Source organism: Blastomyces dermatitidis (assembly GCF_000003525.1).
Source record: "Blastomyces dermatitidis ER-3 genomic scaffold supercont1.11, whole genome shotgun sequence".
In the NCBI taxonomy this organism is placed as follows: domain Eukaryota; kingdom Fungi; phylum Ascomycota; class Eurotiomycetes; order Onygenales; family Ajellomycetaceae; genus Blastomyces; species Blastomyces dermatitidis.
The window spans coordinates 459,284-478,560 of record NW_025544784.1 but is presented as its reverse complement, the minus strand read 5'-3'; the positions used below and the strand labels follow the sequence as shown (position 1 = coordinate 478,560).

Below are 19,277 nucleotides of genomic sequence, written 5' to 3'. Positions count from 1 at the left end.
TATCACCCCACAACCTCCTTTATCACTTTCATTCTCTATCTCTACTCACTGTTATCACTCTTTTCACCTCTTTCACTCTCTACCCTCTCATCATCATCATTATCATCATCTCTACTCCTTCTACTACTCTCTTTCACTCTGTATCATCTCTATCACTATTATCAGATTAATCAGAGCTGTACAGATTGCAGAGTCAGCTATTCAATCTCATTCATGAATTCAAAGAGATATATATGACATCACATGAGATTTTATTACAGAGTATTTAGCAGTATATACTATAAATACAGAGATCAAAATATGATAGAGATAGTAAGAGAGAAGTAGAGATAGTAAAAGTAATAGAAGAGACTGTAGAGTAGTAGAGATAGTGAAAGTAATAGAAGAGACTGTAGAGTAGTAGAGATAATAATGATGATAGAGAGACTAGAGAGTGAAAAAGATGACAGAGAGAGATGATAGAGATGATAGAAGTGAGAGAGATAATAGAGATGATAAGAGAGAGGTAGAATGATAAGATGAGAGTAGAGATAGAGAGTGAAAGTGATAGAGAGTGCTGTGAGACAGTAGAGACAGTGATGATGATAGAGAGAGTAGAGGTGGTAGAGGTGATAGAGGTGGTAAGAGTGAGTGATAAGATGAAGATAGAGGTATGAAGTGAAAGTGATAGAGGGTGTTATGAGGCGTTAGAGGCGGTGGTGATGATAGAGAGTAGATAGAGTGATGCAATTGGCAGGCGCCACTACATATCCATGGATTTTTGATGGGGTGCATGTGATGTCACGTGAGGTCACGTTACAGGGCATTTTACTCGGAAAAGTTGGTTTTTCTATAATATATAGAGAGATTATTATTCTTCAATTATAAATGTATACAGTTAGAGACTATGATATCTATCTGAAAACTTTTAATTCTCAGAGTTTTTCTAATATCTATAAAGTTAACTATTATACATTTATCAATTTAAAATATATAAATCAGAAAATTTCAACTTAGAATATAAAAACTCTTTATAAATTGCAGTATTTTAGCATCTTCTGATACTTTGAAATTATTTAGAAATATCATGATAAAAGAAAAGAGAACAGAGTCTCAAGAAGAGATATATTAAATAAGTAGATAGAAAAGAACAGAAAAGAAAAGAAAGAAAAAAGTACAGTAAAGAGAGACTATAATAAAAATAAAAATATTAAAAGATTTACAGAATAAGATCTCTGCAGTTTACATCTTAAGTTATATACATATTTTAACATTCTATATAACTGACTGCTGTCTCTATTCTCTCAGACTAGACTAGCTGCTGAGATCATAAATTTTACATTTAATCTTTATTATTATTATTATTATTGTTCTTTTATTATACTTATATACAAGCAGAGCTTATAATAAGTTCTTATATAATGTTAAATACAGGTCAAGTGTTGATTATTATAAGAATAAGTGCTCGCAGGTGATTATTCAGATGTTTGCAGCTTGGCATGATATATACTGTTAACTACTAGAAGTATTCACAGTGGAAAGATAAAATATAGAGATTAAATATATAATAGTATTCAAGCTGAGTTATGAATAGTATTTGTAAACTTCAGTCTATATAGTTATATGTAGTCAAGAGTAGACTGACCGTGTGACCGTGTCTGAAATCAGAATCAAACTTTACAGTTATCATGTTATCTAAAAGCATTACTTCTGATCATGATTTATGTTCATTACATTGATCTCAAATCCTGTTATTTCAAATATTAAAGATCTCAGATTCACTTTTCAAATAAAAATCTAGTCTCAGATAAAGAATATATTTGAATTCTTAGTCACATTTTCATTCTGATCTCATTATTGAAAATGATATTAAATGAAATTATGAAATCATTTCTCACTTACATAATATCATAACATAGTGCTCATTTGTTAAAAATTCAATAGAGAGTATTATTAAATATCATTACTTTTCTAAACACAGATTATAATTAATATTATTTTAATTAAAAAAAAAATGTAAAATACAAAAAATAATAAAAAAATAAAAAATAAAATAACAAGAAAAAAATCACAATAAAAAAAAAAAAGAGAAAGAAAAAAAGAAGAGAAAGAAAAAAAAAGATAGAAAGAGAAAGAAAAATAAAAAAAAAGAAAAAAAAAGAAAAAAATAAAAAATAAAAATAAAAAAAAATCAAGATTGCAGAGCTACAGTACTCTTAAAATACTCACTTCTCAGAGTCTTTATAATATTCATCATTAACTGTGTATCTCTCACAGTGAGAATAATATAGCTGTGATAAGTCATTATCTTAATATTATTTAATAAATAATCAGTATATATCTATATAAATGTGAATAATTAGAAAACATACACTTAAAAAGTGTGGTCAGAGTGAACTCTGCTATCACTTGAAATAATATTAAGAATAGAATACTGAAATTGATGATTCTCTTCATCAATTTCATAGATAAGATGTGTGAAGATAATCTTGAGAAATATAAGATTCTCTGACTTCTGATAGAAACAGATCTTATAAAGAGACTCTATTTTCATTATATCAGAGATTGAGTATTATTAAAAAGCATTATTTCAATACATATGTACTTACTACAGTAATTCATTCTCTGTATATGTAACTGAGAATTATAGCTTTCTCATGCTGTATGACTCTCTCTGAGATGCTGCTGCTAGTTTGCAACTTACACAGTCTCTCAGTTCAGCACACACTGTATATATACAGCTCTGTATGCTGAGACTGTGTTGATTATTATGATCTGATATGATACTCACTTTTCACAGATCATATTTCATTTAATTGAGAGAAAAAGAGAACATAACTGCTGTTTTATTTAAGAAGAAATGAATAATTAAATCTGTAGAAGATAATTTAATTTCTTCTGTATTTAAAATTTGATTAGTCTATACTCTTTAATTTGAGAATTTCTGAGAGTGTTTTAATAGTTTTCATATTAGCTTGAAATTAGTGATTGATTGAAGAAGAGAAAAGAGAGAAGAAAGAAATGAGAATAACTTGTCTTTATAATATAAAAACAGAGAATTACTGTAATTATTTATTCTAGTAATAAAGATCTGTTTTCTGTATGTATCTCTCATACAGATTATATGATAACTGCATATAAAGAATATCAACAGTGTATGTATTGAATGAAGATAATATTATTATACAACACTGCAGCTGTTTCTGTACATCACTGAAAGCTGTTAATATTTTCTTTAAGTCTCTTTATATTTGATAAGTCAGTAATATATTTCAATGCACTTCTTCTTTTATTATTATCATTATTATCATCATCATTATCACTATTATCACTATTATCATTATTATTATCATCATCATCATTATTATTATCATTATTATTATTATCATTATTATTATATTATTTCTGATTATCTCTTCTATCATCATCTCTCTTCAACACTCACTGAAACTAATTATATCATTCTTCTTCAAATATTCTATAGTTCTGCGGATCATCAAGGCACATGAGCACTGTCACAGATTGAAGAAAGAGAAGAAGAAGATATTTAAGTGAGAAGAGACAGATTGCAAGATATGTTATAATATCTTGAAGAGACTTTATAAAAGAGTAGAATAATAATAATTTTAAGTAACACTTCTGATAGATTTAAACTGAACTAAGTGTAGAAATAATACAGATGACATCATCTGTGAGAGATTGAAGAAGAAGATAGTGAAAAGTCTTATACAGTAGTGATGAGATTAGAAGAAGTTCTGAGAATGATTTAAGATCAAGATAAAGAGAGAGAGAGAGAAGAAGAGTGTTATTATAAATAAGTAATAACAGAAGAAGATTGAGAGAGTATTGAAGTAAGAGATAAAGAAGTCAAAACTGATAAGTTTTTTATTTATTAAGAGATAATGATTTTTAATAATGCTTCTGTTCTCTAATTGATTAGCAGAAGCTGATAGAGAAGAAGAGAATTGAAACCTTGTTCAGGTCTTGAATATGCTCTATGATTCAGAATATTGAGAAGACAGCTCTGCTCTCTGAGCATACTAATCTGCTTATTACTGAGATAGAATCTGAGACAGCAGATCAGAAAATGCAGGATTTTGAGATACAGATTGATCTGGCTGAGAAGAAGCAGCAGAAACTCTTCTCTGAGAAGATAGTAGAGAGAGATTTTAAGATAGTTATCATCTCAGATGAGAAGAAGAAGAAGAAGAAGAAGAATGAGAAGTAAATTATAAAGAATAATAAGAAGAATGAGAAAGAGAAGAAAGATGATAAGTAGAAAAAGTTTTTTTCTTTTTATATTAGTTAGTTATAAGTTCATAATTATTAATAATTGAAATTAATTTTAAGTTTTTAAAAATTATTGTACAAGTTGTAATCAAGTCAGAAACAATATATACATATATATATTTATTTAACTGTCATGATTTACAAATCACTATAATATATAAGTATCAACATTTTTTCAACATTGATATTCATAATATTAATATATTTTTAATAATATTATTTAATAACACAATTTAGTAACACTCTCTTTCACAATATTAATATATTTCAAGAAATATGACAGAGATTAATCAAGATTATTTATTTACTTTTATATATCAATGATATTCAATCTGAGTTAGTACTAAAATTATAACTAAGCTAAGAAATAAGATTATTTTCTCTTATATTAATTCTTCTTACACACATCAGTGATTAGTTATTGAAAATAAATTATTATCTTTCTCAAATTATTATCATGTCTTCTAAATCTATTTCTTTCACTTCTTTTACTTCTATTAAAGATTCATAAACTCTTTAAGAAATCACTATGAATTACAAAGTCTATATTATTTACAAGTCAATACAGAATGCTCTCTTTCAATTATAATGAATAATCACTTTATTTTTCATATCTGATTCCAGGTTATGAAATTTATAAAAAACTCAACACAAATATCAAGATGAACTATGAAATAATTATTAATAGATTATATTGTAGATTACTGAAGAGTCATCTCTCTGCTATAATCACTGCAACTTCATTCAGAAATATTCATTATAAACTGATTATAACTCTGAAGAAATTTCTCAACATCTGAAGTCATCAGAATGCAGATAATAAAAGAAAAATAATCAGAAAATTACTACTGAGCTGATAAGTTACTCTATCAGATAATGATTTTTAGTAACACTAACTTTCTAATTTGAAGAAAATTATGTAAAAATAACTCTGTATCAGTACTCTGATTTCATAACTCTTATCTGATAACTTCTATGAATAATTACTTTATATATATATATCTCTGAATCTTTCTCTTCAATTAATTGAAAACTCTGAATTCTGAACACTTCTTCAAATGCTTAATTCAAATCTTCATATTCTACATTGATTCTATCTTCAGTTCAACCTTGAGACACACTACAAAGTTAATATATAATATCTAGAATCAGAGTTGAAGAATCATCAAAGAGTGTCTCTCACAGTGAATACATGAACTAGTATAAACAATCTTGTATTTATAAGAGTTACATGTTATTACATTGATGAGAACTGAACTTATTAAGAGATATTAATTGAATTTAAATCATTGATCAGTAGTCATACTAAGAATTATATAACAGAGATATTAATAACTGTGATTAAAAATAACTATTAGAATATTAGTCTCAGTCTTCTTACAATTTTAACTAATAATACTGTGAATAACTACATTATAATGAAGAGCTTGAAGCAAAAATTGACTTTGCATTTCTAAAATGATAAACAAGGTCATATTTTCTGTATTACTCATGTGATTCAACTTGTGATACAAACACTGATAAAGAATCTTAATATTGAGATAAAGAATAATAAGATGACTGATTCTTGAGATGAGAATGAGATGAAAGTGATTACTCAAGTAATCTTTATATTTACTTTACAAAAGATAATGTTTTTTGATAATACTTTTTAATATTGCTTTTTAATAACACTTTTTAATAATACTACTATTAATTTTGAATAGATTGACTAATAATTTAAATATCATAGATTTGAAACATTGCTAATGTGATTTGTATCTCTTCTAAATAATAACAATAATTTCATAATATTCAATAAATAAATAAATCAGTCATATCACTGAATATGATACAGAATATTAGAACATAGTGAAGTTTAATATATAAGATAACTATTCAGACTCTTCAATTATATCAGATAATTAAATATTGAGTGCAACACTCTGATCAGAAAAAGATTCAGATATTAAAACTTTCTAATATAAAGTGAACTTAGTTGAAATATGTAATTGATTTACTGTTTCAGTTTTATAAGATAATAAAGACAGTCTTAATCACTCATACATCAATGCTGCAGTCAGTCTGATGAGTGTATAACAGTTTATTTACTTATCTTGAGAAGCAGTTGAATCACTTAAAAAGAAATTCAGTCTGAGATAATATTATAGTATAGACTATTATTACTACAAGGAATAAACTGATATATTACTACAGTAAAATGAAACAATCTTTTACAGAGTACTATACTATAGCAGCTCTACTAGATCTCTTCTATCAAGTTAATATCTACACTTCTCAAGATTGAATAGAGAAGAAATGAGACTCATATATTAAATTAGTCTGAGACTACTATAATATCAACTATCAGAGATTTGAATAAGCAGATATTCAAGATATGAAGATAGTGAAATACAATTCTCTAGTAAGTAATGATCTTTGATAATACTTTATATTACATAGAACTATAATACTAACTTTGAAACAGAACTTACATATATTGAATATAACTGAAAATCAGGCAAAACTACATATTTATAAAACTAAATTTGATTACTATCTTTAAGATAATCTGATGAATTTACACATCAAATCAATTCTAGAGTTATAAAAAATTATTAAGAGTATATATTCAACTATTACACTGATAATGTGTAATAGTCTGACAATTTCATTGACAGAGATGAGAATGAAGTGAAAGTTCAACTCAAGTCAAGATATTTATCACTATTATCAGAGATAATTACAAGAAGAAATAATCAAGAAACTCATGCTTGTAAAATATGAAATTATTAGATAGTTTAATATCTCTGATCACAGTATATCAGAGAAGTGTAGTTTTCATGAGAAAGTGAAGAATAAACTTGTACAAGAATGTATTTAGTTGTTTCATGAGTGTTATCAATAATTATTATCAAATTCTGATTATATAAGCAATCACTGAATGAACTGAATAGGACTGATTTTAATCTTCAGTCTCAGTCTTATTTCGATTTTGAAAGAATAATTATCTTTCACAGTTTATTTTGAAAAATTACTTTCATTTCACTGTTCTTGAATTAAATCTGCTCATTTTTCACATTATTTCTCTCAGAAATGATTCATTTTCAGATTTTTTTGAGGCTTGGTCCTGATGGGACTCACGCCAAGAAATGTATAAGACCAGATCAAATAGAACCAAATGTGAAATTCATGGTCCCGGCGGCCAGTCTAATACTGTTTAATCTGGTAGAAGCAGATGTAATGATATTCATCAGTTATCTAGAGTTTATTATTATATAGAAGAGAGAAGATGCAGTACTTCAGATCTTTTCATTATACTTAAAGAGACAGATATTAGAATGATACAACAGTCTGTCTACAGAAATGAGAAAGAATATAAATACTTCTCTTCTCATCACAATCAGCAAGCTGAGGCGAGAATTTCAGCTATCTAAGAGAAAAGTCTGAATAAAAGCTCAAGAACTGTATTTCTTCTTTGAGAAGTCAGATAAGCTGTCATTGACACTGTATATCTCACAGAAGATTAACTTACTACAAGCTGTCTCAATCTCTGACTTCACAATAATGAAGAGACTTCTATGAAAAGAGTTGAAATTGAATCTATCTCTGATTATACTTCTTATTTTCACTGAGTGTCTGAATGACTTCTGAAGAAGAATTAGAGACAATGAGTCAGCTGTCTAATATACTTAAACTGATTGAAGAACTCAATTCACAGAATATATACAAGACTTCAGACAATTTAATTAAAATAATAACTATCACTCTTATCAGACTCTCTTGACCAGCTTATATATAAAAACTATTAAGTCATCTGTGTCTGCTACAGACTCTGCAGTGACTCTCTCTGTGAGTGCTCTTATAGTGAGCAGACTGCTGATTAGACATGTAGAGGGCAAATTCTCAGCATCTGCAGCAGAGTGCTATGTATGTGAGAGCTCTTATTACATCAACTGCTGTCTCAGAAAAGAGAATCTAGTGAATTAAGTTGAATAAAAGAGTGATAGAGAAGAGAATAATGATCTATTACAACTAGATCTCAGTCCAGATTTCAACAGTGAGTTGAAAAAATAGACAATGAGTCAGATACTAAGAGACCTGTCTTATTCACAGACACTCTCTCAGATAATTATCTGAGTATGTTTAATACTGACATATACACTATCACAGTGTGTGATGTTCTCACAAGTGATTGAGAATATATTAGTGAACTGTAGTACTTACTCTACATCTTTCTTATCATTTTCATTAATACTCTCTGAGATGATCTTTCAGTTTGCATTGATACAGGCATGGGTATATCACTTGTTAATGCAGTGATAGCAAGCTTATTCTTCTCTTAATATTAGCTGACTACTCTGTCATATGACTGATATGTGTGCATTTGAGAAGTTGATTCAGATACAAATGAATTGAACCTATTCATATCAACAGCTCTCACTCTAAAGACAGATGATGAGGCTCTTTTTCATCTGAAGAGTGAATTTCACCTGGTGCAATATCTCAGATGCAATATAATTATAGTAAATAATATATTATCATCAGTAAGAGTCATCATCAATGTTCATGATAAGTGTATTATATTTTATGAGAAATATGCTATAAATGTCAAGATCATCAGAGACACTATTCATGTGAGTAGAAACTCTTTCTCACTATAAAAGTAAAAAAGAATTGTCATCTGCTTCATAAACATCAATGTTATTAATAATGATTTAATTGAAGAGTTGCTTCTGTTTTCTATCTCACACATGGAATTATTTCTATTGACAGACACAGAAGATCATGACAATTCTCTTCAGATTCTCATGATAGACACTCTCACTGAGTGAGTCAAAGCACAGATATCAGATTACTGAACAGCAGATGATTATAAGATAATTCAGAAGATTATTGACTGACATCACAAACTTTTTAATCTTAATCTGAGATTATTTTTGAACAATGTGAAGATGCTGCTATAGTTCATTAATGAAGACAATTTTTTCAGACTGAAGCAGTGATTATACTCTCTCTCATGAAGAGATCAGAAAGTAGCTGATTAAATCTTAGATCTGCTTGTTTGAAATGAGAGAATTGAGAGAGATTTTCTTAAGACTAAGAACTCTATCACTTCTCCTGCATTTGTAATCTGATATAAAGAGAAACTGTGTATGATTGTGAACTTGTAAAAGATCAATCTATAATTGCTTTCAAATGTGTATTCTTTACTAATACAGCAGGATGTTCTGCAGTCATTGAGCAGTTTTATAGTATTCTTATCAATGAATATCTGTCAAGACTTCTTTTAACAGCTCATAGAAGATTCTGATTACTTTAAAACTATCTTTATCATATCATACTGAGAGCTTGAATATTTTACAGTTGTTACAATAAGATTAACAACCTCACTCAGATTCTTTCAGCAATGTATGAAAGAGATACTGATATAATTCTTGTAATAATTTGTCTTGATCTATATCAATGACATCATCATCTTCTCACATTCAGTAAATAATCATCTTTATCACATACAGACAGTATTCATCATTCTCAAGATGTCTGAAGTGATGATGTTCTTATTTAAATGTCATTTCATCTATCTCTCTATATGTTTACTGAGTTATCATGTTAACTGACTGAGAATATTCACTCAGAAGAAGAAGATAGCTGCTATCATAAACCTGATCTTCTCTATAACTCTTGAGAAGCTGAAGAGAGTCATCAATCTCTTCAACTACTACTGCAACTTCATGAACTTCTACACAGATAAGATAGAAGCACTGAAAACACTTAAAATCAGAATACTGTGCAACAGCTCTTGAACAAGTCAGAAAAGAGTATCTTACACAGTAAGAATCAAATTGATTGAGTTTGAAGCATCTCTGCAATTTCAAGCTCTACTCACAGAGGCTCAACTTTTCTTCAATACTGTCAAACAGATCTTAATGAATGCTCTCATGAGAGCATACTCTGACTTCAAGTGACTGTTCATTGTGTATGTGAATTCTAGTAAACAGTGTGGGATAGAGATCACAATGCATCAGATGAGTGCTGATGAAATTGAGAGACTTATTCTATTTCTATTGTGATGATTGAACCTGGCAGAGAGATAATATTGAGCAACTGAATTAGAGTGCTTGAGATTGATATGAGCTCTGAAAAAGCTTTCTCAATACCTCAACAGTAAATTCATTATTGTGACTGATCACATTACACTCATATTCACTCTTCAGTTATTCACCACAGGTCATCAGAGCAATTGACTGATAAATTGAGCTCTAACTCTTAGTATGTATATTCTGTGCATGGAAATTCACTATTGCAAAGACACTTCATATTACAATATTAATACTCTCTCTCAATTACACACTCTCACAGACAATTCTGAAGAGATTTCTCAAGATAATCAAGAAAAAATATGCCAAGCACTGACTCAGTAAGTCAATGAAATCAAGAATGAGTTTGTCACTACTGTATTGAATGTAGGTGTTACTCTCTCAAATGATATCAAAGATCAATTGTATAAGAATCTATCAGCTGATTCAGTCTTGAGAAAGATCTATTATAAAGTGATGTGAGAGAGAAAATATCATTCATTCACACTTCAAGATAGTCTTCTGTTCTTTGTCAATAATTATCTCTGTATTACACAGATCTTAGCAGAAGACCTTATCTGCATGTGTCACAATGCTGTCAGACACCTGAGTCTTCATTGAACAGAAGATATTATATGCTGATTCTTCTTCTTATCTCATGCTTGTAAATGAATTCTCAATTATATTGTAAGAAGAAGTGCTCGCAGGCGATTATTCAGGTGTTTGCAGCTTGGCGTGATATGTACTGTTAACTACTAGAAGTATTCATGATAGGAAGATAAAATGTAGAGATCAAATGTATAATAGCATTCAAGCTGAGTTATGAATAGTATTCATGAACTTCAGTCTATATAGTTGTGTGTAGTCAAGAGCTGCTAGCTCTATTGATTATATAAGAGATAGAAATAGAGATAAAGAATCTACAAGAAGCAGAATTTCTTACATACTCTTTCCTCTCTAAGACTTCATCTGCAAAGTCTTTCACTGAGTAACTTCATAGAATCAGCTCAGCACTGCAGTGATACTCACTAAAAACTCTTTATATCTATAAAAAACCTCAGTGAGGAAAAATCTCTTATTACTGTGAAGAAAAAAGAGTCTATTACTCAGTTTCTTATTTCACAAGATTCTTTGTAATCTACAGATTCTTCTCTGACTATCACACAGATTCATCTTATATCTTTTATACAGAAGAGTTTCAGTTGACTCTCAATCATTTTTATAAGATTCTTATATAATTATTACACAGATTCATCTCACAGATGAATCACTCTCTGTAAGATTACTCTCATTAAAGAGAAGTATTCATGAGTTAATCTTTCACTCATTCTTATGAATCATTATTCTTTAACACTGTAGAATTGTGAGGAATTTTTCATTTTTTCATCAACTCTGTAGAATTGTAGAATAAAGATATTCACAGTCTACAATCACTCTTTATAGTTATATAGAAAGATTCAGACCTGTGATTCACAATCACTCTTGTTTACTAGAGTGATCTGACTGTTTCATAGAATCATTCACAGTGTAAGCAAATCTCTCTAGAGTAGTATAAATATCTCAGATCTGTTCATAAAATCTCATCTTCTTTTTCCTTTTTCTGTAACAGCTCTCATTTTACAAACTGTAAGTATTCTCATTTATTCATAAAGTATTTTCACTCAGATAATAGAGAGAGAGTGTTTCTGACAATATCTGTATATTAATTCAAGAACTTCTCAAGAATAAAAATTTTTTCAATTTTAATATCTTTATAAATAATGTCTGACTGCTGCTGAGCTTCTTATGAGTGTCTCTACAACTTCTCTGATCACTTTTTATCAGCTGATAAAGTAGAGACACTGTTATTCACAACTGTATCTTCATTCTTCTCAGCTCTGTCACTGCACTCAATCTTCAGACTAGCAGTTAACTTCATATCTCTTTCAGATAAGTCTCTGACTTTAAGCAGTGCAGTCTCTCTCTTTACTGTAAGTCTTCTTATAAGTAATTTCTTACAGACTCTAGCTGATAATTCTTGTAAAGCTCTCAGTGTTATCAGTGTCTTCTACAGCTCTGCAGGCCTACAATCATCTCTTCTCTACTCTCACAATCTCTGATCAGATATATACAAATATGTCTAGATTTCTCATCAATAGTTCTCACACTGCAGCACATTTCTGTAATCTCATTATCAATGAGAGATGAGTCTCTGAGTACTCACAAAATCCAGATAATTAAGACAATATAAATGTCATGAATTCACAACAGAAGTTGATCTGAGCAGATGAGTCTTCTCTTCATGTCTTAATTATTTTCAGACTGAATACTTCAGTACAACTGAAGAAATAGACACAGTTTTATAAAAGATATCTGATCACACACACAGACAGTCAGTTCTCAAGACTCTGCTGTAACTATGTACACTCTGATATTCAGCTTCTCTGAAGTCTGTGCATTTCTGATAGTCTTCATATTAAATGCAACAATTGTCTGTATCACAGATATGATACTCTCTGCTTCTTTAAAGAGAAAAATTAGTAGTTATAAGAGAATTGAGTGTCACAGATGTTAAGAATGTGAGTGTGAGATTTCTTTATTTTTTCTTTATTAATCTCTAAATTGTGTTCACAGCCCTGTTTATTTTCTTATTTTTTAGTTTTTAATAAGAGTATGAGTTCTTCTTTTCTTATATACACTGTGAACTGTTCATCTCAGTAGAAACTCATTATCTTGTAGACTAGAACTTATAAATAACAGTGTTAATATCTTTATTATAATCAGATTCTTAGTGAAGACTGCATTATTCTGACTTATCAGAATTCATAGTATGAAAGTTATGTCTCAGCTTCTGCAGATATCTTATCTGTTTGAATGATTCTCAAGTGAACTTATTTATCTTGTTAGAATATTCTTATCACTGAATCTTGAATCAGAGCTTACAATCTCACTTCTCTGAGTTAATAATCTCTTTAATCTAATATTCTCTTTCATTCTCTAGTGCTTTATAGACAGAGTGATGAGTCATAGAGTTCTCTTCTGAGAATTTCTTATATTTACAGAGCAAAGAGACATGAAAAATATTATACATCTACAACTCAGATAACAGTTTCAATCTATAGAACTGTGAGCTAACTTTCTTCATAATCTTGCAAGACTCTGTCTGTAAGAGATTCAGCTTCTTACTAGATCTTCATATAATAATGTTTTCTAGACTCAGTCAGACTCTATCATCTTTCTTGGAACTTTTTATAATATGCTTAGAGTTATAGTATCTCTTCTGATACTCTTGAGCCTTTCTCAAGAATTCTCTGAATTCTCTCAGTCTGTCTACGGGCATCACCATACTCTATAGTGTACTCTCGCGGGTTTATCAAGATTATTCACAGATGAGTCTCAGTGAGCATCTCAAAGAGGGTTTTACCTGTACTGACATGCTTTGAGTTATTATATATGAACTCTGTGAGTGATAATTAATACACTCAGTTATTCTGATTGTAATTAATAAAGTATCACAGATACTATTTCAATATACTTATCAGATATTCTGTCTGATTATCTGTCTGTTAATGAAAAGCTGTGCTTAGATCTTATGAGATCTTCAGTATAGTTATCAGATCAGATCAGAACTCTTCTATAAAGATTGATTCTCTGTCTGAGATAATATTCACAGATAACTCATGCAATCAGATCACATTGTGAACAAAGATATGAGTCAAATTCTTTGATTTCAAGTTCTTGTAAGTGAGTATAAAGTGTGTTATCTTGATAAAGTAATTCACTATTATCAGCACACTGTCAAAGCAGACATCATATATATTCTTACTTTCAGAGAGACTTATAAGAGCATTCATTTCTAGCTATTCTCAAGATTCTCACAGAATAAGTAGAGAAGTAAGTTCTTCATATAATCTGAATCACACTATTCATGAATTCTGATAAACAGTATAAGAATTCACTATCTTCTTTATAAGTTCTTATATCTTCAGCTAGAAGTATTTTCTTACAAGCAACTTATGAGTTCTAGTGTCTGTAAAATAACTCACTAGAGAAGAGTCATGATATCTTTTAATAAGTTCTATGCATAGAAACTAATTCATAGACACATAAATTCAGCTCTCTCTTTATAAGAGATTATTTAAGTCTTTTCAATTCTTTGTTTCTGCAGGATTGATTTCTGCTGTGAGTAGTTTTTAAATATACTGAGTATATTTATTTTTCAGTTGTAGTTCAGATAATCTGAATAGAAGATCTTATAAAGACTTATACTCTGTTTTTTCTTACATCAGATCTTCTGTAGTACTTCTCAAAGTTCACAAACTCTTTAGATTATAGATACTCTCTTCAAGAATTCTCACAGAGATTCTCAGAGTATTGACTTTCAGTGTTATAGAGAGTAGTTACACAGGCTTCTTCTCTTTCTCTTCTCTCTTCTCTTACAGAGAATTGAGAGACTCTTCAGTCAATCTCTTTACAACACTCAGTCTGAGTATTCTATAAAGCTTTTCTATCTTCTCTAGCTTCTCTATATCTGTTATTCTGGTCTTCTTAACATAGTCTAGTCTGTGAGAGAATTCATTCACTAAGTTCTTAGTTCTCTTGATATGTTCTATCTTGAATCAGAACTCACTCAGTCTCTGAGCTCAGTGAATCTGCTATCATAAAATTTTCTTGATTAAAGTAAACTATTGTAAACTATTATAATCAGTTTTAACAGTAATCACTGTTATAAGACTCTTAAAGTAGTGATATCAGTGATGAAAGAATTTCACTATTATAAGAAGCTTCTGATTATAAATGTCATAGTTAATCTCTACAGATTGCATCTTCTGTGAGAAAAAGATCACTGAAACTCAGTTCTCATTTAACTGTAGTTATAAGACTATTTCTGAAATTATAAAGAAGAAGATATCTGTCTTTAATCTGATTAAGAGTAAGAAATCAAAGTGAAACAGTATCACTGTATCTATGAATATCTGTTTCAATTTTATAAAGACCTTATAAGCTTTTGAGATAAGAAAGTTCTTACAGTTCTCTCTTCTTAATAATCTTTTCATTCTCTATTTATGAGATGACTTCTTCTTATTTTCATTCTTCAGTATATCTGTAAGAGTCAAGAAGATTCTTATAAATGCAAAGATAAATTATCTATAGAAATTCATAAAGCTCAGAAAGATCTGAATCTTATAAATACTAGTTAACTCTGATCATGATAGAATAGTCTTAATCTGTGAAGATTTCATCTGAATATTATCTGTGATAATTATATATTCTAGGAAATTAATCTGATGAGTACTGAAGTTGTACTTTATAAGCTTAATATACAGTTCTGTCTTATCTAAGATCTTCGACACACTTTATATATACTCAGTGTGTTCTTTCTTCTTCACAGAGTACACTATCATATTATTCAGATATATTATCACAAAGACATTCAGATATACATGAAGTATTTTATTAATGAAAGACTGAAATACTGTAAGAATATTAGTCAGACTAAAAGACATCACTAGATATTTAAGTAATCTCAGTGCAGTTCTAAAGACAGTCTTTCATTCATTCTCAGACTGTATTCATAGTCATGTATATATATTGATTATATTCAGTTATATGAATATGACAGCTTCTGTGAGACAGTTAATTATATTCTTAATCAGAGACAGAGAATAGTGACTCTTTATTATCTTGAAGTTTAGATTACAGTAGTCTATATACAATCTAAGATCTTTATTCTTCTTCTTCACAAATATCACAGAGACTCTCACAGAGACCTGTGAAGATTGAATAAAGTTATTCTTCAGATTCTTCTTCATATAGATCTGTAAGACCTCTGTCTCATGATAAGAGAGCTTATAGATTGATTCTCAGAAGAGTTTCTATTCTTCTATCAAATCTATTATCAGATTCTTCTCACAGTGAGAAGAAAGCTCAGCTATCTTTACTGAGCTAAATATCTCTGTAAGATCTTGATATTTCTCTGATATCTCAAGCTTAGTTTTCATAACTGTAAGATTCTCAGATACTTGAAAAGTCATTATATAGATAGACTTATCTTCTCTAATTAACTCTGCAGTATTAACTAATTCTATCTTTATAAGTGAGTCTGTCAACACTGATCAGAAGTATAAACCTGACTCATGAACAGCTATATATGAATTGTGTCTTTGAAGTCATGCAAGTCTTAATTACATATTATCTGTGATATCTGTAATAATCACAGTTTCTACAAATTTTCTCCAGATTTCAGAGAGATCTTGTAATTCAAAAATAACTCTTATAAGTCTCTCAGCTCTCAGATCTGAGTTCTTATACTCTGCTTATTATAAGAGCAGATTCTCAGTTTTCATCTTTCAGCTTATTTATTTTACAAGCTTTACAGACACTACAGTGATCTGAGATTCTGAGTTTATTAATTCTTTTCATACTTACAGAGCAGCAGCATCATGATGCAGTCTCTTCTTATAAGTAAGTATTTTCATCAGAGAAGTAACAGATTCAGATATCAGTTTTAAGACTTTTAAGAAGACTGTTACTGACTCTGTCTATAACTTCTCAAATTTCTATTTTAATTTATTCAGACAGTTTGTACAGAGATTTTCTGATTTAAAATAGATAAAGCAGAGTCTCTTTTTCTTGATCTCTCTATTATATACTCTGTTTATAAGAGCTTGTAAAGATCTTTCTCTCTGCTCAGCAGTCAGATATAAATCTCTCTATATCTTATTATCTTTTTCTGACAAATCTATTCTCTGTTATTCTGACTCTCACAGAGTCAGTCAGTGATTTACTCTCTATAAGTCTGTGACTCTCACAGTGATCTGTAAGTAATGAATAAGAGTTATCAGTTTCTTCAGAGTCAAGAACTTAGAGTCTTACTCAATGAGCTTATTCTATATATCTTTATTCAGTCTCTTTATAAACATCATTATTCAGATCTTATTTCAGAGCTCTGTTTTCACAGATCTCAGTTTATATCATAATTTCATGAAGTACTGTGAGTAGTCTGTATCAGATTTTTTATCTCTTTTTCTAATATTGATGATTGCAGCTCAGATATTCTCTGTTCAGCTTGTAAAGTTTCTTAATTTATTCTCTAAAGAGGTTTTAAGAACAGATCAGTGAGATCTCTTATAATTATTCTCTAGATAATTCAGCCAGTTCTTGACTTCAGTGTAATAGAGGTCTGTCATTGCATAGATAACAGCTTCTTCATCTTTCATATCACACAGTCAGACTTGTAAGTCAATTTCAAATACAAACTTATAAAAGCTTTTATATATTATGATTTGATAAGTGATCTTAAGTGATCACAGCTTAAGAAAGTTTCTTTTCAGTTTATAAATATCTCTGAAGATTATATCTAGAGACTCAGTTCAAGAGTGTTTACAGATAGTAAGTATTTCTTATAGAAAAATAGCTTGATTCTGCAGAAGATACTTAAGAATGTTCTTCACTGAGATTGATTTATTCATGAGTTCAGAGAGTTTCTCTGTTACAGATGTAGAGAATAATGTTCTATAAGTAATTAATAAGTTCTCTGAGACTTCTTTTATAAGAGCTATTCATGATTCAGATAACTGCTTCTGAGTGTCTGCAGTAGAGTTTATAGAGATTGAAGTATATAAGTTTCTAGTTCTTTCAGTCATAATAGATAGTTACTGACTGACTGAGCTTGAAATGTAAGAATAAGTGCTTACAGATGATTATTCAGGTATTTACAGCTTGACATGATATGTACTATTAACTACTAGAAGTATTCACAGTAGAAAGATAAAATGTAGAGATTAAATATATAATAGTATTTAAGCTGAGTTATGAATAGTATTCATGAACTTCAGCCTATATAGTTGTGTGTAGCCAAGAGCCGCTAGCCCTATTAATTACACGAGAGATAGGAATAGAAGTAAAGAATTCGCGAGAAGCGGAATTTCTTACACATATCTTACATTGTCTCAATTGTCAACTGTCTAAGCTGTCAAATCACTTTCAGTGAGGGAAATCACATCTCATCTCATCTCTGAAAGAATCATTTGAGATTCTGTCAATTGATTTCATTACAGAATTACTGATAAGTGACAGCTGTGACACAATACTGACAGTCACAGATAAATTCTTAAAAGCTGTCATTCTGATCATCAGATAAGAGAAATGAGACACTCTGTGATAAGTGAAAGAGTTCTATAGAGAAGTAGTCTGTCACTGACAGCTTTCACTAATTATTATCTCAGATAGAGATCTCAAATTCACATTGCAATTTTGAAAGAGTATTTTTCAACAGATAAGAATCAAGAGCTGAATGATAACTGTCTACAATTCTCATTCAAATGATCAGAGCAAGTGAATTAATCTCACTATTAAAATCACCTTACAAGCACTTCTCATAGACAAGTATAAATTATCTTGAAGAACTCTACTCAAACAGGTGAAAAGAGCTCTGAACTCCGTAGCTGCTTACTCAGCAGTAGTCTTCTCATTTGAATTGCTTATGAGAGTCAAGCTGAGATGACTGCTGCTGAGGAATAAAGAAGCTCTAATAGATGTGACTGAATTCATTGCAGTTCATGATACTGTACAGTAAAATGCTCTAGATTTATACACTCTTGCAAAAGTTAAAATAGCAGAATTCTTCAATCACTTCCATGCTCAATCAGTCATCAAGATGAGTGACTTTGTCTTTCTTAACCTGGTTCACAAGAATGAAAAAGAATATACTGTTCAAGAATCTTTAAAGATCTCATCTCTGTGAACTGACCTGTTTAAGATTGTTATGAAAGTCTCTGATATTATCTTCTATCTACTACTTTTCTTCAAGTGATGCATGCACTCTGTTATTTCTATTATTCATTTGAAAAAAATGCTTCTACATTCTGCAGACATTAAACATTCATTCTCAGAGTCAGTTATTGTGACTAATCAGTCTCAATTTGAAATTGAAAAGATCATCAGCAAATGCACAGAGAGAGAAAAAAC

The 19,277-nt window shown here is 29.6% G+C and overlaps 1 protein-coding gene across 1 annotated transcript; it reads left to right on the top strand.

Moving 5' to 3' along the window:
- Positions 1-3,976: 3,976 nt before the first annotated feature.
- BDCG_17775 (uncharacterized protein) lies at positions 3,977-4,207 on the top strand (the record flags this gene model as incomplete). The annotated part of the gene is made up of 1 exon (XM_045426841.1): positions 3,977-4,207. The coding sequence occupies one exon, from the start codon at positions 3,977-3,979 to the stop codon at positions 4,205-4,207; it is 231 nt and encodes a 76-aa protein (XP_045282519.1).
- Positions 4,208-19,277: the final 15,070 nt, after the last annotated feature.